Source organism: Myiozetetes cayanensis, unplaced genomic scaffold (assembly GCF_022539395.1).
Source record: "Myiozetetes cayanensis isolate MyiCay16 unplaced genomic scaffold, myiCay2020 scf5-8, whole genome shotgun sequence".
In the NCBI taxonomy this organism is placed as follows: Eukaryota; Metazoa; Chordata; class Aves; order Passeriformes; family Tyrannidae; genus Myiozetetes; species Myiozetetes cayanensis.
In genome coordinates this window covers 60,388,516-60,406,721 of record NW_026087742.1, presented here as the reverse complement: position 1 = coordinate 60,406,721, position 18,206 = coordinate 60,388,516, and the positions used below count along the sequence as shown (strand labels likewise).

Here is an 18,206-nt window from a genome sequence, read left to right as displayed (position 1 = left end):
GAAATGCACTCCAGCTGGGATGGTTGTAGCCACTAGGGGTTAGTCTCTTCTCCCAGGCAGCTGGCAATGGAATGAGAGAACAACGTCCTAAGCTGCACGGGAGGTTTAGATTGTACATTAGGAAGAATTTCTTCACAGAAAGGGCGATTAGACATTGGAATGGTCTGCCCAGGGAGGCGGTGGAGTCACCGTCCCTGCAGGCGTTTAAGGGAAGACTGGACACGGCACTCAGTGCCACGGTCTCGTTGACATGACAGCGTTCGGCCGTAGCTCGGGCTCGATCTCAGATGTCTTTTCCAGCCTCACTGATCCTGTGATCCGGCTGCAGGAGAGGGGGCGCTCACAGACGCTCCTCGGGCCTCACCAAAGCAGATGTGACCTCCTCCTCCCTCCTGACACCCACGGCTCTCGGCAATCCCCGCTCACCCCCGCGGGCCCTTCCCACCCGTCCCGTCCCGTTCCATGCCGCCCCGCCGCGCCTCACGGGCGCCGCCGGCAGAAGGGTGGAGCCGTCTCCTCCTGGGCCTCCCTGCGCATGCGCGGCCGCCGTGCGGCTGCAGTTGGTCCGTCGGCCGGCGGGGGCGCTGCCGCGAGCCGGGAGGGGGCGGATCCCGCTCGGCTCCGCGCCCGGAGCGCCATGGCGGCGGCGGCGGCCGGCGGGGAGCGGAGCAGCACCCGAGACCGGCTCCTGGCGGCACTGGAGGACCTCGAGCTCTTGGCCAGGTACCGCGCCCGGCCCCCCGTCGGCCCCAGGTGGCGGCGGGGCACTAGGGGTGGGGCGAGGGCACCCGGCGCGATGCGTGCGCGGAGCCTCCGGCGGGGGCGGCGGGAGGAGCGGGAGCCCCTTGGCTTGGAGATCGGCGCGACCCGACCGCTGGCCGAGCTCGAGTGCACGTTTCCCTGCTCTCCCGCCGTCCCCAGGCCGGCTCCCCCGGGAGAGGGGCTGGTCCTGCGCGGGGGCTCGGCCGGGCCCGGCCCTGCCCTGCGCTGTTCCCCGGCGCTCACCCCAGTGGGAAACCGCCGGCGACGCTTCGTTTCCTATTTTCAGAGAGAAAAGGTTATTCTTATTATTCTTATTATTCTTATTATCCTTATTCTCCCACTTGCCATTCTCTCTTGTTTGACACCTGCATTTCCAGTGAAATGCACCGTCACACACCGATTTTAGCCATTAGTCACTAAAAATTATGCTGAAGTCAGAAATGTGTAGATGGTGTTGCATGACATAAGCTGTCCTGCTCATTGGCTATATTAGTGTTAAGTGACTCCAGGTAGGCTGCAGGGTTCGCCTTTGGAGTGATATAAGTGCTCGGATTAGATACTTAGTCCGTGCTCTTGAGGCCAGACTGGTAGCCCTCATCCAAGCTGTCCACCTCTGTTGCTGGAAGTTCAACTGGTTCCTAATTATCCTATGATTGCTACTAGTAGGACAAGGTATTGGTCTGTTGCCCTTTTTGTGTCTAGTTAGGTTTTATCCTCAATCTTAGATTTTATTGTGACACAAGGGTTGCTGGAGAACATGTAGTTTTGGAAAAAAACAAACAAACACTTGTTCTTTATCTAAACTTTTTTTTTTAAAATGTTTGAACTAATATTCTACCATAATGAATCCAGAGCAACCCTGAGCAGTATATGTGAATCTTCCTGTTGATCAGCAGAGTGTTGCAGCACCCTGGAGCTAGGCCTTTCACAGTCACAGTATCTGTTTGGTGGTGGGGGCGAAAATAAAGCAACATCTACTCTGTAGCCTTCGCATAGTTTTGAATCTGTGCCTGTGCATTGTCTGGCTAACACAGGGCAGAATTACAGTGCTCTGTGATATCGGCTTTGATGGCAGTAGTTGACCTACCTGCGGCAGATTCAATTTGGTACTGCCCAGTGTTGGCCAGGTCCCTCAGAGGTTCTTACTGGCTTTTCAGAACAGTGGCAAAGTAGCTGGGTACATGGAAGCGTGATCGAGAGGTTTGTTGGAGAGGCACTTCTAACCTAGCACCAGAATAATACTAGTTTTTTGGTATTTTTGTGTGTTTGATACACAACTAATATAGCATTGTGGAAATACTTGTTGTAAAAGTAGTTTCACAACAGACTGCAGTATGGTCTTAATTGCTCTAAACACACATGAAACTTGCTCAGTTGGCAAAAAAATGGAGAAAAAGTAGAGAAGTAAAACGGTGAAGACAACTTTCATAATACTGTTTCGTTTCTCAGCTTCTGCTTATGTCTTTTATGGTTTGACAGGAACTTTGCACAACATTTCTTGAGTACAAATATACAAGTACTTCATGAACTCCAAAGAAAATGTGCTCTCTTGGTTGAGACATGCCTGCCTACACTGTACTATAAAACTCTGAAATACTCAAGTCAAGAAATACTTTTGTAATGATACCAGTACTCTGATAATTTTATGAGGACATGATGTGATAATGCCCTAGAAAATTGCACTTAACAGAGTTTTCCTTTCAGGGAACTAATAGAAATTTTGGCAATTTCGAGAAACCAAAAGCTTCCACAACCAGGAGAGGAGAGCCAGGTAAGCTGACTTTCTAAACTGTATTTCTTTGGGTAACCATAATGCTTTACTTCTAATTTTTTTCTGTTCTTTCATTCGTTCTTTTGTTCGTTCTTTCTTTTTCCCTTTGTTCTTGCCTATACTCAATCTAATGTTGATGATGAGGTTTTGGCCCTGCTACAAAGGCATTCTTGGTTTTTCGTGTTGTTGTTCGTTTGTTGTATGCTTCATAGGCTGTTTCTGCAAACAGGAAGAAATTTTGTTTCATTTTTCATTCAAACAAAAATACTCCTGTGGATGACATTTGCTCCTCTTTGTAGCGTGAGGGTGTGTTGTTACTCTAGCCAAATTAAAAGTTCTACAAAACTCTTGTTCAATAGATCCTGGAACTGCTGATTCAGAGAGATGGAGAGTTTCAAGAGCTAATGAAGTTGGCAGTTGATCAGGGAAAAATCCATCATGAAATGCAGCTTTTAGAAAAGGTAGTAGAAAAGCGGGATAATGATATTCAGCAGCTGCAGAAACAACTAAAAGAAGCAGAGCACATACTGGTAAGTTCATAATGATGTGTTTTCTTTTGAGCATTTACTTGGGGAAAAGGTGGTTCTGGGGAAAATGGTGTTATGTTAGTTTGAGAAGATTTAAATATTTTAAAACTTCATAAGAGCTTAGTGGTTTAGGCTTTTTCTCAGTAGTCAAACGCTGTTTAGTTATCATGGTATTCAGTTTTGTTTTATAATGCTAATTTTCTTCTAAACCTACTTTATTTCTGTATATTTAGAAAAGGTTCACTGAATAATTTCTCTCTTCAAATGCAATTAAACTAAGGGTTTTATTCACAGAGCTGACTTTATGCAGATGTTTACAAATTAAAGAGGCATTGAAGGTTTGTTTACTTTATGGTTTGGGGTTTTTTTTTTTTGCAACTAGGCAACAGCTGTTTATCAAGCAAAGGAAAAACTGAAATCAATTGAAAAGGCGCGGAAAGGTGAGTATTCATGATTGTCCATACTACATAAATGCAGTTGTAAGAAAGATGCTAGTGAGCTCAAACTGGGGCTTTTTTATTTTTTTTTTTTTTTAATTCTACTACCACAGTTTTTGGATGCTTTATGTGTAAACAAATTTCCATTTCATTATGAAACTATAACCATTTCCTCAGAATAAAAAAGCAGGCAATAAAAATTTTTTGGGAGACATATCTTAATAATAAAGTGTCTCAACAGTCTTTTTGGACTGATAATAGTATATCTGATTATCTAAGTATCTCACCAAATTGCCTCAGTTGGTCTGTTGAGGAAAGAGAGAGAATGTTTGTTTGTATGTGTATTGTATTTGAAAGACTGCCTAGCTGCTGATACTAGTTTGTAGCAATTCCTCCCATACTGTGGTACTTGCCAAGCTAAACTGACCTTTTTTCTGGGGGGAAGAGGCATTTTCTCTGGGTTTTGGTTTGTTTTTTGTTTTTTACAGTGTCTTTTACCTTTTTGTTATACCTCTTTCATCTAAAAAAATCAAGGAATTTCGAAAAGTTTCTGTTACTCTAATAGAGGCACATATTTAGAAGGACTCTTACAGGTATGCTCTACAATTACTAAATAAACAAAAAAATTCTTTACTACAGAAAACTCCATAATAAATCAGGTGCTGAAGTTTTACAAATTGTACTTGTCAAGTACATGGTTTAAGAGATTGGTTTGTGTTTTTCACAAGGTTAGAGAACTGTTGACATCAAAGGTGTACTGAACTTGTGGCTGTAAAATCACTGCAAAGCTCATTTGTGCATAGTCTGAGAATCTTCTGAACAGTCATTGCATTTAAACCAGGCTGTTAATGTTTGGCAAAATCACGTTCCCAGTCTTTTAGATATTAGTGTCCAATATTCGGAAATAGTTAAATGATGCAATGTCTTAAGAATAAGAGAAACTTTTTTTCCATTCTTCCAGGTGCCATTTCTTCTGAAGAAATAATTAAATATGCCCATAGGATCAGTGCTAGCAATGCAGTTTGTGCCCCTCTGACATGGGTACCAGGTAACTATTGTGTTTATGACAACAGATTTCTTTTTTTGTAATAAATCATGGTTAATATCTGGTCTTATAATGTTTTTATACCATGAAAACCACTGGGGTTTATTAAAGTAACATTATTTTCAGCAGTTATACCTAATATTTTCAACAAAAATGGATATCCAGTTCATAGGTATTCAAAAAACTATATGTTTCCATTAACTGACTGGTGTCCTCCGCTCTCCTTTGTTTGCCTTTTTCCCTGGAATGTTGGCTTGGATTTAAGTTAAAACCAAGTATGCTAAAGGCTTTTATGCGTGCCTGGTTGTGTTCCCTTTTGCCCCTTACAATATTCTTTTCAGAGGATTTAAGTAATCCATGGAGTCAGAAGCAGGACTTTAATTCAGGACTATTTCAATTTTGGGTACTACCTACTTGTTGTCTGAAATGAAAATGTGTTTGATCCAGTTCCTGTCCTTGCCATTTAGATATGAAGTAACAGGGAGAGCAAAGATATCTTCTAAACGTGATGAGATTTTTTTGGTTGTAGTTGTTTTAGGTTGTTTGTTTGTTTGTTTTTTAATGTGCATTTTCTGCCAAGTTTGAATGAACAAATAAAGTCTGAGTGAAAGCCAGGATTGAATTTTAATAAAACAGGTTCAATGCTTTTTGCTTATCTAAGCAGGTTATGGAGTTTTTTGGTCATTAAACTCAGCACTGAAGAGAAAACTAATGTCTGCAAAACAATTGTTAAATGTTTCAAAGCTTTTTTTTTTTTTTTTCCTTAAAGGGGACCCACGTAGGCCATATCCTACAGATCTGGAAATGAGGAGTGGTCTCTTGGGTCAGATGAACAACCCATCCACCAATGGAGTTAATGGACACTTACCAGGGGACGCACTTGCAGCGGGCAGACTGCCAGGTAAGAGAAACTCAGTTTTGTTTTGCTTTTCTTTATTCCTTGTACAGGCACAGCAATTACACGTTTCCCTTAGCAATGGCAAATCAGAGGCAAAGTAATGAAAATAATAATGTTGTTACCTAGCAGTGAAGACCTAGTAAATAATGTTAACAATTAGAAATTGCATAATTTTATTTTATTTCATGTTAAACTGCAGACACGACAAATATGTTAGTATAACCAAAACTCAGTTAATTTATTTTAAATGGCTTTAAACTAAGATAAATCATATTAGAAGCATTTTCAGAGCAACATTTCCTTAGTAGTGATGACAAAGTATGGAATTGTGAAAGCTGGTTTTGGAAGAGGTTTATTTTCATCCTCTGCCTTTATTTAAGTTTATGCTTAGAAGTTCTGGATGGAAAAGACATGACAAGGGACAACTGACTGTAGGAATTGAGCTTTAATCCCTTAATTGCTTAGTGAAATAGGCACTTCCATTGACTTCAGTGGGATTCATTTGTTTAAAAAAAAATATTACTACACCATTGCAGAAATAGTAAACTTGGCTTTTGTGGTTTCTGATCATCTCTCTAATCCTATTGTCACATCTTAGGAAGTGACTTGAAATTTTGTATCCTCTTGATCTGTAAACCTCTGATCTTGGATAAAATGGGTTGGTGAGCTGAATAGTAGTACCCTGACATCTGTCCATAGCAACCCACCAGGGAAATGCTGAAGATGGGTCCACGTGTCTTTTCTGTTCTTTTTAGGTCTGTATGAATATTTACTGTTTTGAAGTGGAGTGATGAGAGATCAAGAGCCATCTACATGAATGGGCCTCTCTGGCAGAGTAGACTTTTACAGTCAGAGAATTATTCCATCATGAAATGTTTTCCAGCTGTTACTGGAGCATTTAATCTTTCCAAAATTCAGAAAGGATTTTAAGATTTGTTTTGATTTCAGATTGAAGTTCTGGTTGAGCTGTCTTGTTTTTGATATATAAAACTGATAGTTTGGTTGATTATGCCCCTTTTTTTTCCAGATGTGCTTGCTCCTCAGTATCCTTGGCAGTCAAGTGATATGTCAATGAATATGCTACCTCCTAATCATAGTAATGACTTCATGTTGGAGCCTCCAGGACACAATAAAGAGAATGAAGATGACGTAGAAGTTATGTCAACAGACTCCTCAAGCAGTAGCAGTGACTCAGACTAGGGTACGAGAGGGACAGTATCCCTAGTAGACCTTTCCTGTGGTGAAGGTAGGTTGGATGCTGTTTGTCACAAACTGCAATATCCCTTTGTTACGCTGGCAGCCTTTTGTAGGGACAAGATAACAGCTGGCTCAGAAATAAGGTGACTAATTTAAAACCGTGGACTGTAGACTTTATTTTTTTCCCTTACATATTCAAGAAAAGTGACTGGGAGCTTTCTGCTGGGGAGAGATGTAAAATTTTCAGTGATTGTATGAGTGTGTATGTTTGCAAGAGACACGTGTATATATATATATGTATTTACTATACATTAGATGACAAAAGTTCCTGGGAAAAAAGGTGTAAGGGGAATCCCCTTGTATGTTTGTTAGTAACTTTAATCTTTTGATGATAACCTTTTCTATGCCACAGAAATGAGACATGAAGTTTGTAATTTTAGTATCTGTTTTTGTTACTGCCTAAATCCATGTTCTTGATCATCTGTTTATCAAGAACAAAAATAAGGTGTAAAAAAAGAGTTTGTAATTATTGTATTATATAATGAATGTTTTGTTATAAATAAACTCAGCTTTGATCTAACTTTATTTTCCAAATTTGAATCTGAGGTACCTTGTAACATCAATACTCAGCATATTTTATCCCAGTATATGGTTGGATTTTGACTGAGTTTCAGAAGTTTGTACTCCATTTTTGCCTTTGTAAAATGCCCACTCAGTGTTAGAAGCAGCTGAGGAGGAGTCAGACGCAGAAAGCCTGTCCGTTTTCAGGTGAGCTGTATCAGGTACACATGTAAGTGGGCAGATCCTGAGGCAGCAATGCCCATTCACAAGGCTGCACCAACACTTGGTTAAGCGTCCTGGGACCCTGGAGGCACACTGCAGGTTCAGCTCTTTTCAGTTCAGAGTGCTCACAGATTTTTTTTATTCTTGTCATCTGTAATTTTTTTTTCAGTTCTTTGAACCTGCTAATTTGTTTACTTGGTCAGTTGCATGTCCTGCCTCAGCTACAGTGTTATTTTGTCTTTCCAAAGGCATTTCCTTTGGCTCTCCTTTCCTTGTTCTGTTTTGCTTAAGGAGTCATTCTATGACAGCTGCTTTTCTCTTAGGTAACCTTCCGATCAAATCAGAAAACTAATGGGAACTGTTGCTCCTGGCAGTTACAGGTTTCTGTCCTGCAGCACAGATCACAATTCTCTTCACTTTTCTATTTTTTAGATTCCTTACAGGAAGTATCTGATGACTCACGTACTTCCTCCTTTGCCCAGACAGTCTTTGTAATGCTGCCGCATATGACCAACGTACGTATGAATCCCATAGGGATGCAGAAAGGAAAAGGACTTCAGTCAGGTTCAATCACATAATATGGAGCAGTGGTTTTTGTTTCAAGAGAAATGGGCAATTTGGTTTTGTCTCATCTGTTCCTTTTGGAAGTATCTTTAGAGTCATTAAACTGTCACTTCTTTCACAGTCTAAGACTATCCATATGCATCTATATTTTAACCTTTATTCAGTATCATATTTTCCTCTTAGGTGTTTACCACCAATGTCTTTCCTCTCTAATTCACGTTAATCCCAATACATATGCCCTGTCTCAGTCATCCTAGTTAACCTTGCCTACCCCGTTTATGTTTGGTTTTTTTTCTTAAAACATGATCAGAATCATACACAATATTGCAAAATGGAGTTTCTTAATGCTTGGTATCATTGGACTAGCATTTTCTTTCTAAATGCCTCTCTCAACACATGACACAGACACAGTTCTCTAGTCTCTTTTATCTTCTAACTTACAAGGACATTCTTTTCTTGGAGTGAAATACAAAAATAGATACTTAAGTCATGCAAAGTGTAATGTTGCAACCTACCCAAAACTCTTCTATGGCTGTATCATGTAGTTCACTAACTGAAATACTGTAGAGAGGGTGATTGTTTCCAGACATGAATAAGAGGGAACTAAAGCAAAGACCACTTCTGTTTCTGGGTTGTGTGTTACTCTGTTAAAGGATTAAATGGGGCCAGTGTGTTACATGTAAGAAACAGGTAAGACAACAGCTCTGTCCACTGTTCACTTAGCATAAAAACAGACTCTGGGTATAAGATGCATTCTAATAACTCTCTTTGCATCAGTGCTCCCAACTGTGTACAGTTCATGAGTATGTTTCCTCTGGCTAAGTATAACACCATTTTAGGTCAATTCTGTCTGTTACAAGCAGTTTAGTGAGCCACAAAGTTGTAACTGAGTGTTCTGTTATTCGGTGGTTTAGATATGTACATAATGTATTTTCCTATTTAGCAAAAGTACCAAAAACCAAAGTAAAGATTTCATTGAAAGGACTGGGTCTTAGCAGCTAAAATCTACTAAACCAAATTTTGGGGAGGGAATGGGGGTGGGAAATACCAATGCACGATACATACAAACAGTTATTTAAGTTGGGCATTGCTGACAGCTGGTTGCAGTAATGCACTGTAGTTACTTAATCAGTCCACTTAAAAAGGATACAGGAAGGCTGACATATGGAGATACTGCTTGTGTCCTCATTTCAGTAACTATTTGTGTATTTAAAAGAGATAGAGTAAATATAACCATTAACAAAATAGGGTAAGAAAGTATTTATTGCATGACAAGGCATTTTACAGTAGCCACTGTTTTCTCATTAGGAGCCAGAGGCCTTCTAAAATGTAAAATTGTACTAAATAATTTAAATATTTTTCCCTCATTATTCTTTGTGACAGATGGGTAGGACATCTGTCAACTATTCCTCCAGCTTCTTTGTTGACTGCTGAGTAGAATAATTTTCAGTGTACATAAGGTTGCTTTTGGGAAGCAAATCTCCACTTTTGAATAGAAAAAATAATCTTTTTACAAAGGTACAGCAGCAAAGGAATTTTCGGTGATATGTCCAGTGCCAAAACTGCTGTATAACATTATCTTCTTTCTTCAGAGAAAGGGTGTCTGTCATAAGGAAAGTTGCACATAGGCAATACTTCAAACTCTAAGCAGGAGACTTGCCATTGGCAGTAGTGTCCTCATACCTCGTATCACTCTGCCTGCTTCTCAGTAAAAAAGTCATCTCCATTTAAGAAAATGTATGTGCAAAGTAAGGAAGAGCCTTAAATCTTTCAAGCTTATTTAAGAACTGAGGAGTCAACTCATAATTTCAGACAATTTTAATCTTTCAATATTGTGCTTGTGTTTTATTCAAAAGGAATTAAAGATATCTCACAACATTTTTGTACGAGTATATCTAAAAGAAACAGACAAGAACTGTGTTTTAGAAGAACCCTGACAAGAAAAAAAATTGAGCCAATTAGTGATTTCTTTAAAAGTCATATGTTAAAAGTAATTGCTGATGTCCTAGTGACTACAGCTGTAAAAGAATCAAATTTGGTTACAGATTCTAGAAAATTTAAAAATAAATATTCATTGGTTTTGTATGTATCTTACATGTATCTTCACTACCAATTAAGTCATTTAATCACGTCAAACTGAAAATTCACAATTTTATTGAGTCCCAGTAGCCATACAGAATTACACCATCTGTGCTCTTTAATACTGACAACTCTGTAGCAGAAAAGTATGACTTTTGCCATTGAGCTACACCTATAAATGAGATAATTTTGTTGTTTGTGTCAGCCTAGTAGAACACTGTAGGCACCATTATAATAGTTTAGTAACATGAAGTCAGATCAACTGCAGACATCTGTGACGTTTTTGCAGATAAATTCAATGTAACTGAGGCCACAAACAGAACTCTTGTTATGAAAGCAAGTGACAAGAAGAATCAGGTAATGTCATTCCCTGCAATAAGCCATCATAACCTTTTCATATTTATAGGGCTCTTGATTTTCAAGTATACACTGCTGTCTGCAGGACAATGAGGCATTGCCTGTGAAATGTAACTTTTTTTCATGACAGTAACTTCATAACTGAAGCTAAGAGACAAGGCTAAGTTTTAAAACTGGTCCAATAATTATAGGAAAGCAGCATGACATACAAAGTAGGTTTACATAGAAAGCATGGCATTAGTTTAAACGAGTAAGTTTTCTTGGGCATGATGCTGCAACTGTTTTTAAGTGACTAAGCTTCTCTGGCTAGTTCTAACTGTTCATCTATATAAAGATTAACCAGATAAAACACTTTGAGTTTGCTATAAAAGCAAATATTGTTAACCACTACAGCTAGAAATAACTCTGGAATGAGAGACCACTGTTGTGTGAATCATGGTAAAAGTGCTGAAACATTTGGCATCTTTCTGGCTTTGGGAAGGGTAGTATTTTCACGTGGGCAGGGTGAGCACGATAAACCCTTTTTTTCTTTTACATCAAAAAAGCAGCTCTGTCCTTTACTTTGTTACATATGTACAATTTAGTTTTACTCTAGTTGGTGACTTCCTGTGTACCCCTTCAGATGATCAAGCTCTTCAGTAAAGGGATTGTAGCCTTGCTCTCTTAAACAGCGTAAGGCCCAGAATAGTTGATCTGCTGGAGGAAATTCATCCCATTTAACCCATTCCCAGCCTGTAGGGGGGGAAAAAAAGAAGGGGGAAAAAAAATCAGAGTTTAGAATTCAGATAGGGGAGGTTTAGGCTGAGTATCAGGAAAAGGTTTTTCACCCAGAGTGGTCAGGCACTGTAACAGGCTCCCCAGGGAAGTGGTCATGGCACCAAGCCTGACAAGAGTTCAAGGAGCGTTTGGACAAGGCTCTCAGGTACAGGGTGGGATTGTTGGGGGTTGTCCTGTGCAGGGCCAGGAGTTGGATTTTGATGATCCTTGTGGGTTACTTCCCACTCAGGGTATTCTGTGTTATAAAAATTCTTCCCCTGCAAGTCAGGACGGATCGTGCAGAAACTGCCAACAGAAAGCCAAGTTCTCTGTCGCACACAGAGTCATTCTGCCTGAGCAACTTCTCTGTTGCCCGGAGAAAGTGTGGATGCCCCATCCCTGGAAGTGTTCAAGGCCAGGCTGGATAGAGCTGACCTAGACCTTCCACTAGCCACCCGATCTAGTGGAAGGTGCCCCCGCCCGTGGCAGTGGGGTTGGAACTAGATGACCTTTAAGGTCGCTTCCCACCCAGGCCTCTTGTGTTCCTCGCTCACCCTCGTTCTTGTCGGGCTCGCTGTTGCGCGGCTCCGCGCCAGGCTCGGCCTCGCCCTTCATCAGCACGGTGACGTAGTGGTACCGCGCGGACGCGCACACCGCGTTCACGGCCGACGCGAACCGCACGTGCCGCAGCCGCAGCGCCGCCTCCTCCAGCGTCTCCCGCGCCGCGCACTCCGCCAGGCTCTCCCTGCGGGACGGCACGGGAAGGGAAGGGAAAGCACGGCACGGCACGGCACAGCACGCGAGGGCGGGGAGGGGAGGGCGCAGGGCTTCCTACCCGAACTCCAGGTGGCCTCCGGGGAGCTGGTAGGTGCCGGCCCCCAAGGCGCCTTTCCTCTTGCCCAGCAGGACGCAGTTGGGGTGCGCGGCGCTGGTGACCACCACCCCCACGCCGACCCCGGGCCGCCGGGGCTGCGCCGCCTCCTCGCCCATGGCAGCCCTGGGCACCCGGGGAGGTTCCGTCTCCCCGCGGGCGGGGGCGGCTCCGCCAATCAGGCTTTGGGATGCCCGGTTTTGGGAGGCCCTTGCCCGGGGGGCGTGTCGGGAGCGCGCAGAGGTGCACCGGGTGGTGAGGTCGGTGAGGTTCCCCGGCAGGATGGGCAGGGAGTGATGTCTCTGTTTGTTTGGGGCTCTTCGGCCGCTGGACGCTGAGGGACTGCGGGAGAGCACCGAGAACTGAAGGCGCGTTTGTGCAAATGAGGGGCGTCTGAAAACGAGGAGGAAGATACACCTCGGGTTCTTGGAGGACATGGAGCCAGCTGGTCTCTTGACTGCAGATTTATTTAGATCTTAAAAAGCGGCCCTTCTTTGGTTAGGCCACAGTTTCTGCTGGGTGAAGAGTCTGACTCTGTAGAGTCACTTTGAAATTATTTAAAAAGGGAGCTACAAACTTAGCTAAGCGGAGCTCCAGAATCAGAATAACAGTTCCTGGCTGATAAAGAAGAAATAAAGGTTTCTGCTAGCAAATATTTACCTCATTTTCACATTTTTTTAAATTACAGAGATATGTAGAATATACAAACTTTCATTTTCTTACAAGCAACTGTAAAATTTGTCATAATTTCCCCTTCCTCAGCCTATTGATCCCAATAGATACGAAGTTTCTTATTTGCAGACCTTTGAAATAGTACTTGTTGGGTTTTTTTGTTTGTTTGTTTCGTAAGGTTTTAAAATATCTATGTACAGATGTTTTTATTTACATATGAAGGTCACAGGTCCAAACAGCTGAAGCTTAATCACTGCTTTTTGTGGGATTAATTTTCTGAGGTTTAATTGTCTGAACTGGCTCAGTACAGCATCAGATGAGTCCCAGTGTTGGCATAAAGGAAATTGCAGAAGTGATTGGCTGGATGTGCTAGAAGGAAGACTGCCCTTTGGCTGTGGCTGGCTATGCTGTTTAGCTGTGATGTCAGTCCACATCCCAAATTACTGACATTAGTTAAAATTAATGATAATAATAATAATAATAATAATAGGCAAATTGCCAAGCTAACAAGCTAACTGATTTTTTGTAAACCAAGCTCATTCACTTATATCTGTCCTCCAGCACAGCTGGAGTATCTTAATCTCCAGATGAAACATCACTCAGTTATGTCACTTCTGTATTTACATTTTAAGAAGACAGTGATCTTACAAAAGCCCTATCAAATACTCCTCAGCCATGAAGCTCATTCTGGTCCAGTACATTAAAACACCACAAGGCTGTTTATCTGAACAATAAAAACATTCTACTTCCTGTGTTCCTGTGTACACCATTTTCCCCTACCTTTTACCAAACAGGATTTAGTAACAAGACTGAGGGGTGAACCACTGTCATTCTACTGATCTGCTGATACATTTTGAAATACAAAAAAAGATTCATACAGTCATTATGCTTGTTTAGAATGTTAGCTTTTGCAGATTATGAAGTTTGTTTCTGAGTTTGACAGTGAACAGACATCCACTGAAGAAAGACATAAGAATAAGCCAAGAATGAGAAACTGGTAAGGTGCATCTTCTGCCATGGTAGTTTGTTGAAAAGCTTGCAAGGTTATGATTTATATGCTCTTGTAAATCTTGTTTATTAATATTTCATCTGACAGAGTACTTTTGTGAGATAAACAGCTCAGTGTATTTAAACCTGCATGTGTCCAGGTGGCTCCCAAAGAAGAGGCACCTACTTTTCAGGTCCAATCCCTTGTTCCTTATGCTAACACTGTTATTAATTGCAGTTGCTATGCAATGAATGGGATGAGTGAACCGATCTGGATTTAGAAAACGCATTTTTTTTTAATAATTTGTTTTCCAGCATGCCATGGAGGCACAGAGAGGGGACGGGACAGAGTTTGATCACATTAAACATAGTATAAAGCCAAACCTGACTCAGCATACTGGGAGAGAGATTATTTTTTCAGCAGGATGTGTTCCCTGATGTGATTTACAGATCAGCTACATAAATGAGGGAGGCAGCAAGTAGGAGCGCTGAGAAAAAGAATGGTGGGACTAAGCATGTCAGTGACAGGCCAGATTTATGTCAGATTAAAATGACTACACAGCCTAAGAAGCATTAAAATGACCACACAGCCTAGAATGACTACATAGCCATTCCCTAATAAGTACACACATAGAGAAAGCAGGTCACAAAAGCACACAGTGTACAACAGCTTCTTAAAAAGCAGGCACACAACCACAAAACATCCATCTTACTGAGAATTTCATGCACATGGTTCCCTGCCCATGGAATTTACTATATATTCACATTTGCCTAGCAGAAGTATAAACTGGAAGATGTGAGGATTATATTTAAATATTTTATATTGGAAAGCTGTCATTGAGAAGCTGGGTGGAATGTGACAGCAATGCATGGCACAGAAGTCCTGCCAGCAACCTGGCTGAAACTTGAGCTCGGAGGATTTTCCCTCATTTGCGTTCAAGCAGCTGGTTGTTATCCTAAACCTTGATACTGAACATTTAACATTGTTAACTGTTTCCTCACTTGTATTTTAGCAGAAGCATTTCCACGACTCCTAATGTTTCCACTAAATTGCTGTCTTTGACAATAAATCATTCCTTGTTGTAATATTACAGCGTTATAGACATTAGTGGAAATCAGGCAATGTACGATATGTTGTTTTTACTCTAAAACGTAAATAAGTTTTGATCACATTTAGGTAATAGAGAATAATGGGGTGTGCATGTGGGACCAATAGGACAAATTAGAGCTGTGCTATAGGTGTACTGTCTTCACTGCTCGTTAATGATTTCTTTACTCTGCTGTGTACAGAAAAGACTGAGTCATCAGAATGAGTGTAGGTGGTGAAACAAATCTGTTTTATTTGTAGCTCTGCCACTAACATAGTAAGTGACCTTGGACGACTGGAGAAGATGGACTGTGCTTCAGCTTCTATGAAACTTCTGGGTGTATTCAATCCCAGGGGAGACTGAATCAGAAGAATATAAAAGTATTCATTAGCTCAGAACAAAATCCATCTAGCATAGTACCTGGCAGTCCAGAGTGGATGTCTGGAATATAATAGGCAAGAAACCATGATGGGGCTTATGACTACTATTCTACAGCGATCTGTGGCTCAGTGACTTCTCAAGGCAGAGATGGCTTCTATGTATTTACTAACCTTCTTCTTGTTTCTCTTCTTTAAACCTACCAAGACTCCTCTTGATGTAAACTTCCATAATTTTCAGCATCCATGGCAAGGTCCTCCACAGCTTAACTATGTGAGGAATCACTTTTGTGAACAAAATCCTTTTGTTCATTGAACATTTTACCTACCAGCCTCCCCTGGTGTTTTACAGTTCTTCTAATGGAGGAGATGGTGGGCTGGTTCTTAATGTTTGTACTGTCCCCTGTAGAAAACTGCACCCATTCACACCTGAGACTGCATACATTAAATGCTTGTTACGAGAGATGTCAGAATCATTGGCAGAGGCTTTGGCTTTCTCATTCTGATGTTCTTCTGCAATATCAACCAGTGGAGCTTACAAGGTCTGGGAAACAAATCAAATTGTACAGTAGTCACTATGTAGATGTGGTAAATCCATAATAAAGCAAATTAATATCTATTTCTTAATGCCTGAGCCTTCTGGGATGCTTTCTCAATTTGGCCTGAAGCCATTTTCTCATTTGGCCTCAAGCAACTGCTTGTCTGCTAAAACATCTTGGCTCCTTCTATCTCATTTGCAATGTACCTTTTCCCTGCTTCTTTATAGTTTTAAATACAGCTTCATAGAGGGCTTCTATCCTATGTTAAAAAGCTTATTCCAACTTCAGCAAGAAATCTCACAGTTTTAAACTTCGAAGAAATCTATTTCTGGAGGTTTAGCAAAACATCTGGATATCTACCAGAATACTACAGTGCGTTCCCCTTTCCTTGTACACACTCTGCGTTTGCAGTATAGGTAGTGAATTAGGCTGAGCCTGTACAAACCTGAGTTAGTTGAACTGCAATCACTAGGAATTTGTCTGGTTGCAGTCAAGATCGTTATATTTTCTTGTTTCTCTAAGAAGGTGAAGAAAAGGTCAATGTGTCATTTCCAAGAACTGTTGTTTTTGAGTTGCACTGGTTCCTGATCACCTTGTGCTGACAGATAAGACAGAAATCCATGTTTTTTTCAGTGCATCCCAGTTAAACCAGTTCCACAGCTGGAAAGAAATTGGACAACACATCAGATAAATAAAGCTCTCCATACAGCTGTGTATCATACTATAGACAATGGTATCATTCTTTCTAGAAGTCCTTAAGTATTGTCAACCATGTAACATTTCTTCTTTCGATGTATAAGGAAAAAACATCTTCATCTTAAAACTGGAACGGTAAGTCACCTATAGTGAGAAGAAGATACAGTAGTAGTTGTACTCTGAATGTCTTACAGCTCTTTGCTAAGGCAAGAATTAATTGTAAGCCTGGATAGAGCTGTCCACTTTTCTTGCAGTAGCAAGCAACTGAGTCAGGAGGTAAGTCTGGTTCCTGACCTGCAGCCAGTACTTATCTCTGAAAATAAAGCTTTAGGCTTTTAAGCTTAATTTTAAAGTTTTGCTAAGCTTCATTACATTGTCTTGTAAACTTTGTTGGGTACTCTTTCCAGGGCGGAGGTCATTCTGGGGACTCTCCCAGAGTTGAGATTTCTTGAAGTTTATATGGGGAAATGGCATATGGGTACTGTCCTGTGATGGAACCACAGGTAGGCCCAATGATTAGAGAAGAGGCACTGTATGTACAGAGGAATGGAAGAGCACAAAGTTTAAGTGCTTTGTTTTCCCTTGCCCTTGGTGGAAGCAAGTATTTTATCAGCTGTGGTGGAAAATTTTGGATGGTCTATTAAGATTTTGCAGCTGCTTACAGGTTCAGTGACACATCCTCCTACCTTGCACGTTTGAGCGTAGAGGTGCAGAGCTAACCATTCTGCTGAGCTCACTGCAGTGCTAAGAGGTGACAACACTAGGACAGCAGAGGTTCAGGAGCAAAATAACTGATCGATGATAACTCCATCTTTTGCAATATTCATCCAAGGAGAAGTTATGATAGAGCATTTTCAGTTTCAGAACAAAAAGAGGCAACTTGTCCGGTTAATGGATAATTCCAGCTACAAAACTCAGGGGAATCATAGCCTCCAGCATGGCTTTCCTTTAAATCAGATCTAGCTTTGATGTTCATAATGTACAGCAATAACTGCATTTTTCCTTGTTATTGGTAGAGGACATTCTCGTTCCAATTTCCTAGGCCACTACTCTTTTCCAATTGCTGTTTTAAGGAAAAAGCTTCACCTCCTTGTAAATCACAGGTCTGGTCACTAGTTTCTGCAGAGATGCCTCTCCCGTGCTTCAGTTCCTCAGTGACCGACTTCAGGCCGTGAAGGTACAGACCCTCAATTGCAGAGGGGGAGGTGCAGGTTGAAGCTGCATAGGGCAGAAATGGGTTTTGTGGCATGGGGTGGGGGGAAGATGAGCTGCAAAATACCTAGAAATACTGGGACTGCAGTCACAGAATCAGCAAATGGTTTTGGTTGGAAGGGACCTTAAAAATCATCTAGTTCTAACACCTCAAAGATGGGCAGGGACATGTTCCACTAGACCAGGTTGCTCAGAGTCCCATCCAACCTGGCCTTGAACACTTCCAGGGATGGGGCATCCACAGATTCTCTGCGCAGCCTGTGACAGTGCCTCACCACCCTCAGTAAAGAATTTCTTCTTAATGTCTAATCTAAACCTGCCCTCTTTCTGTTTAAAGCCATTTCCTCTTGTCCTATCAAGTAATGGGTGCGTCTGAGTTGTTGCATGAAAGTACCCTGATATAGGAAAAAAACCCCAATTCCTCAGAGTAAAAATACAGAAAAATTTTCCATTCTGAAGCTGAACCGGTAGGGTGGGGTGGCAGAAGGGAGCTGTGCCCCTCGCCTCCCCTTTGACACAGGCGGTGCCAGCCGAGGCCGACGCGGTGGAAAGGCTGTGGGTGGACTGCAACCCTTTTTAGTACCCTTG

The 18,206-nt window shown here is 41.5% G+C and overlaps 2 protein-coding genes across 3 annotated transcripts; one reads left to right on the top strand and one right to left on the bottom strand.

Moving 5' to 3' along the window:
- The first annotated feature begins 606 nt into the window (after positions 1-606).
- MED4 (mediator complex subunit 4) lies at positions 607-8,001 on the top strand. 2 transcript variants are annotated; one of them, XM_050333092.1, is made up of 8 exons: positions 607-723; positions 2,467-2,533; positions 2,893-3,063; positions 3,443-3,500; positions 4,459-4,545; positions 5,312-5,443; positions 6,468-6,686; positions 7,853-8,001. In XM_050333092.1, exons 1-7 carry the CDS (start codon positions 638-640, stop codon positions 6,638-6,640), a joined length of 774 nt encoding a protein of 257 aa, XP_050189049.1. In that variant the 5' UTR covers positions 607-637; the 3' UTR covers positions 6,641-6,686; positions 7,853-8,001. The 2 variants fall into 2 exon arrangements, with proteins under 2 accessions (XP_050189049.1, XP_050189048.1); XM_050333091.1 differs by lacking the exon at positions 7,853-8,001 and having other exon boundaries at positions 6,468-7,220.
- A 2,120-nt stretch (positions 8,002-10,121) lies between these two features.
- NUDT15 (nudix hydrolase 15) lies at positions 10,122-12,270 on the bottom strand. The gene is made up of 3 exons (XM_050333093.1): positions 12,012-12,270; positions 11,731-11,921; positions 10,122-11,152 (listed from the first exon to the last, which is right to left on the bottom strand). Exons 1-3 carry the CDS (start codon positions 12,164-12,166, stop codon positions 11,007-11,009), a joined length of 492 nt encoding a protein of 163 aa, XP_050189050.1. The 5' UTR covers positions 12,167-12,270; the 3' UTR covers positions 10,122-11,006.
- Positions 12,271-18,206: the final 5,936 nt, after the last annotated feature.

Coding starts and splice junctions, on each gene's coding strand:
- MED4 (XM_050333092.1), top strand. CDS start 638: ATGGCGGCGGCGGCGGCCGGCGGGGAGCGGAGCAGCACCCGAGACCGG. Junction 3,501..4,458: donor AATTGAAAAGGCGCGGAAAG/GTGAGTATTCAT, acceptor CCATTCTTCCAG/GTGCCATTTCTTCTGAAGAA. Junction 4,546..5,311: donor CCCTCTGACATGGGTACCAG/GTAACTATTGTG, acceptor TTTTCCTTAAAG/GGGACCCACGTAGGCCATAT.
- NUDT15 (XM_050333093.1), bottom strand. CDS start 12,166: ATGGGCGAGGAGGCGGCGCAGCCCCGGCGGCCCGGGGTCGGCGTGGGG. Junction 11,922..12,011: donor GGAGGCCACCTGGAGTTCGG/GTAGGAAGCCCT, acceptor GCCGTCCCGCAG/GGAGAGCCTGGCGGAGTGCG. Junction 11,153..11,730: donor CGAGCCCGACAAGAACGAGG/GTGAGCGAGGAA, acceptor CCCCCCCTACAG/GCTGGGAATGGGTTAAATGG.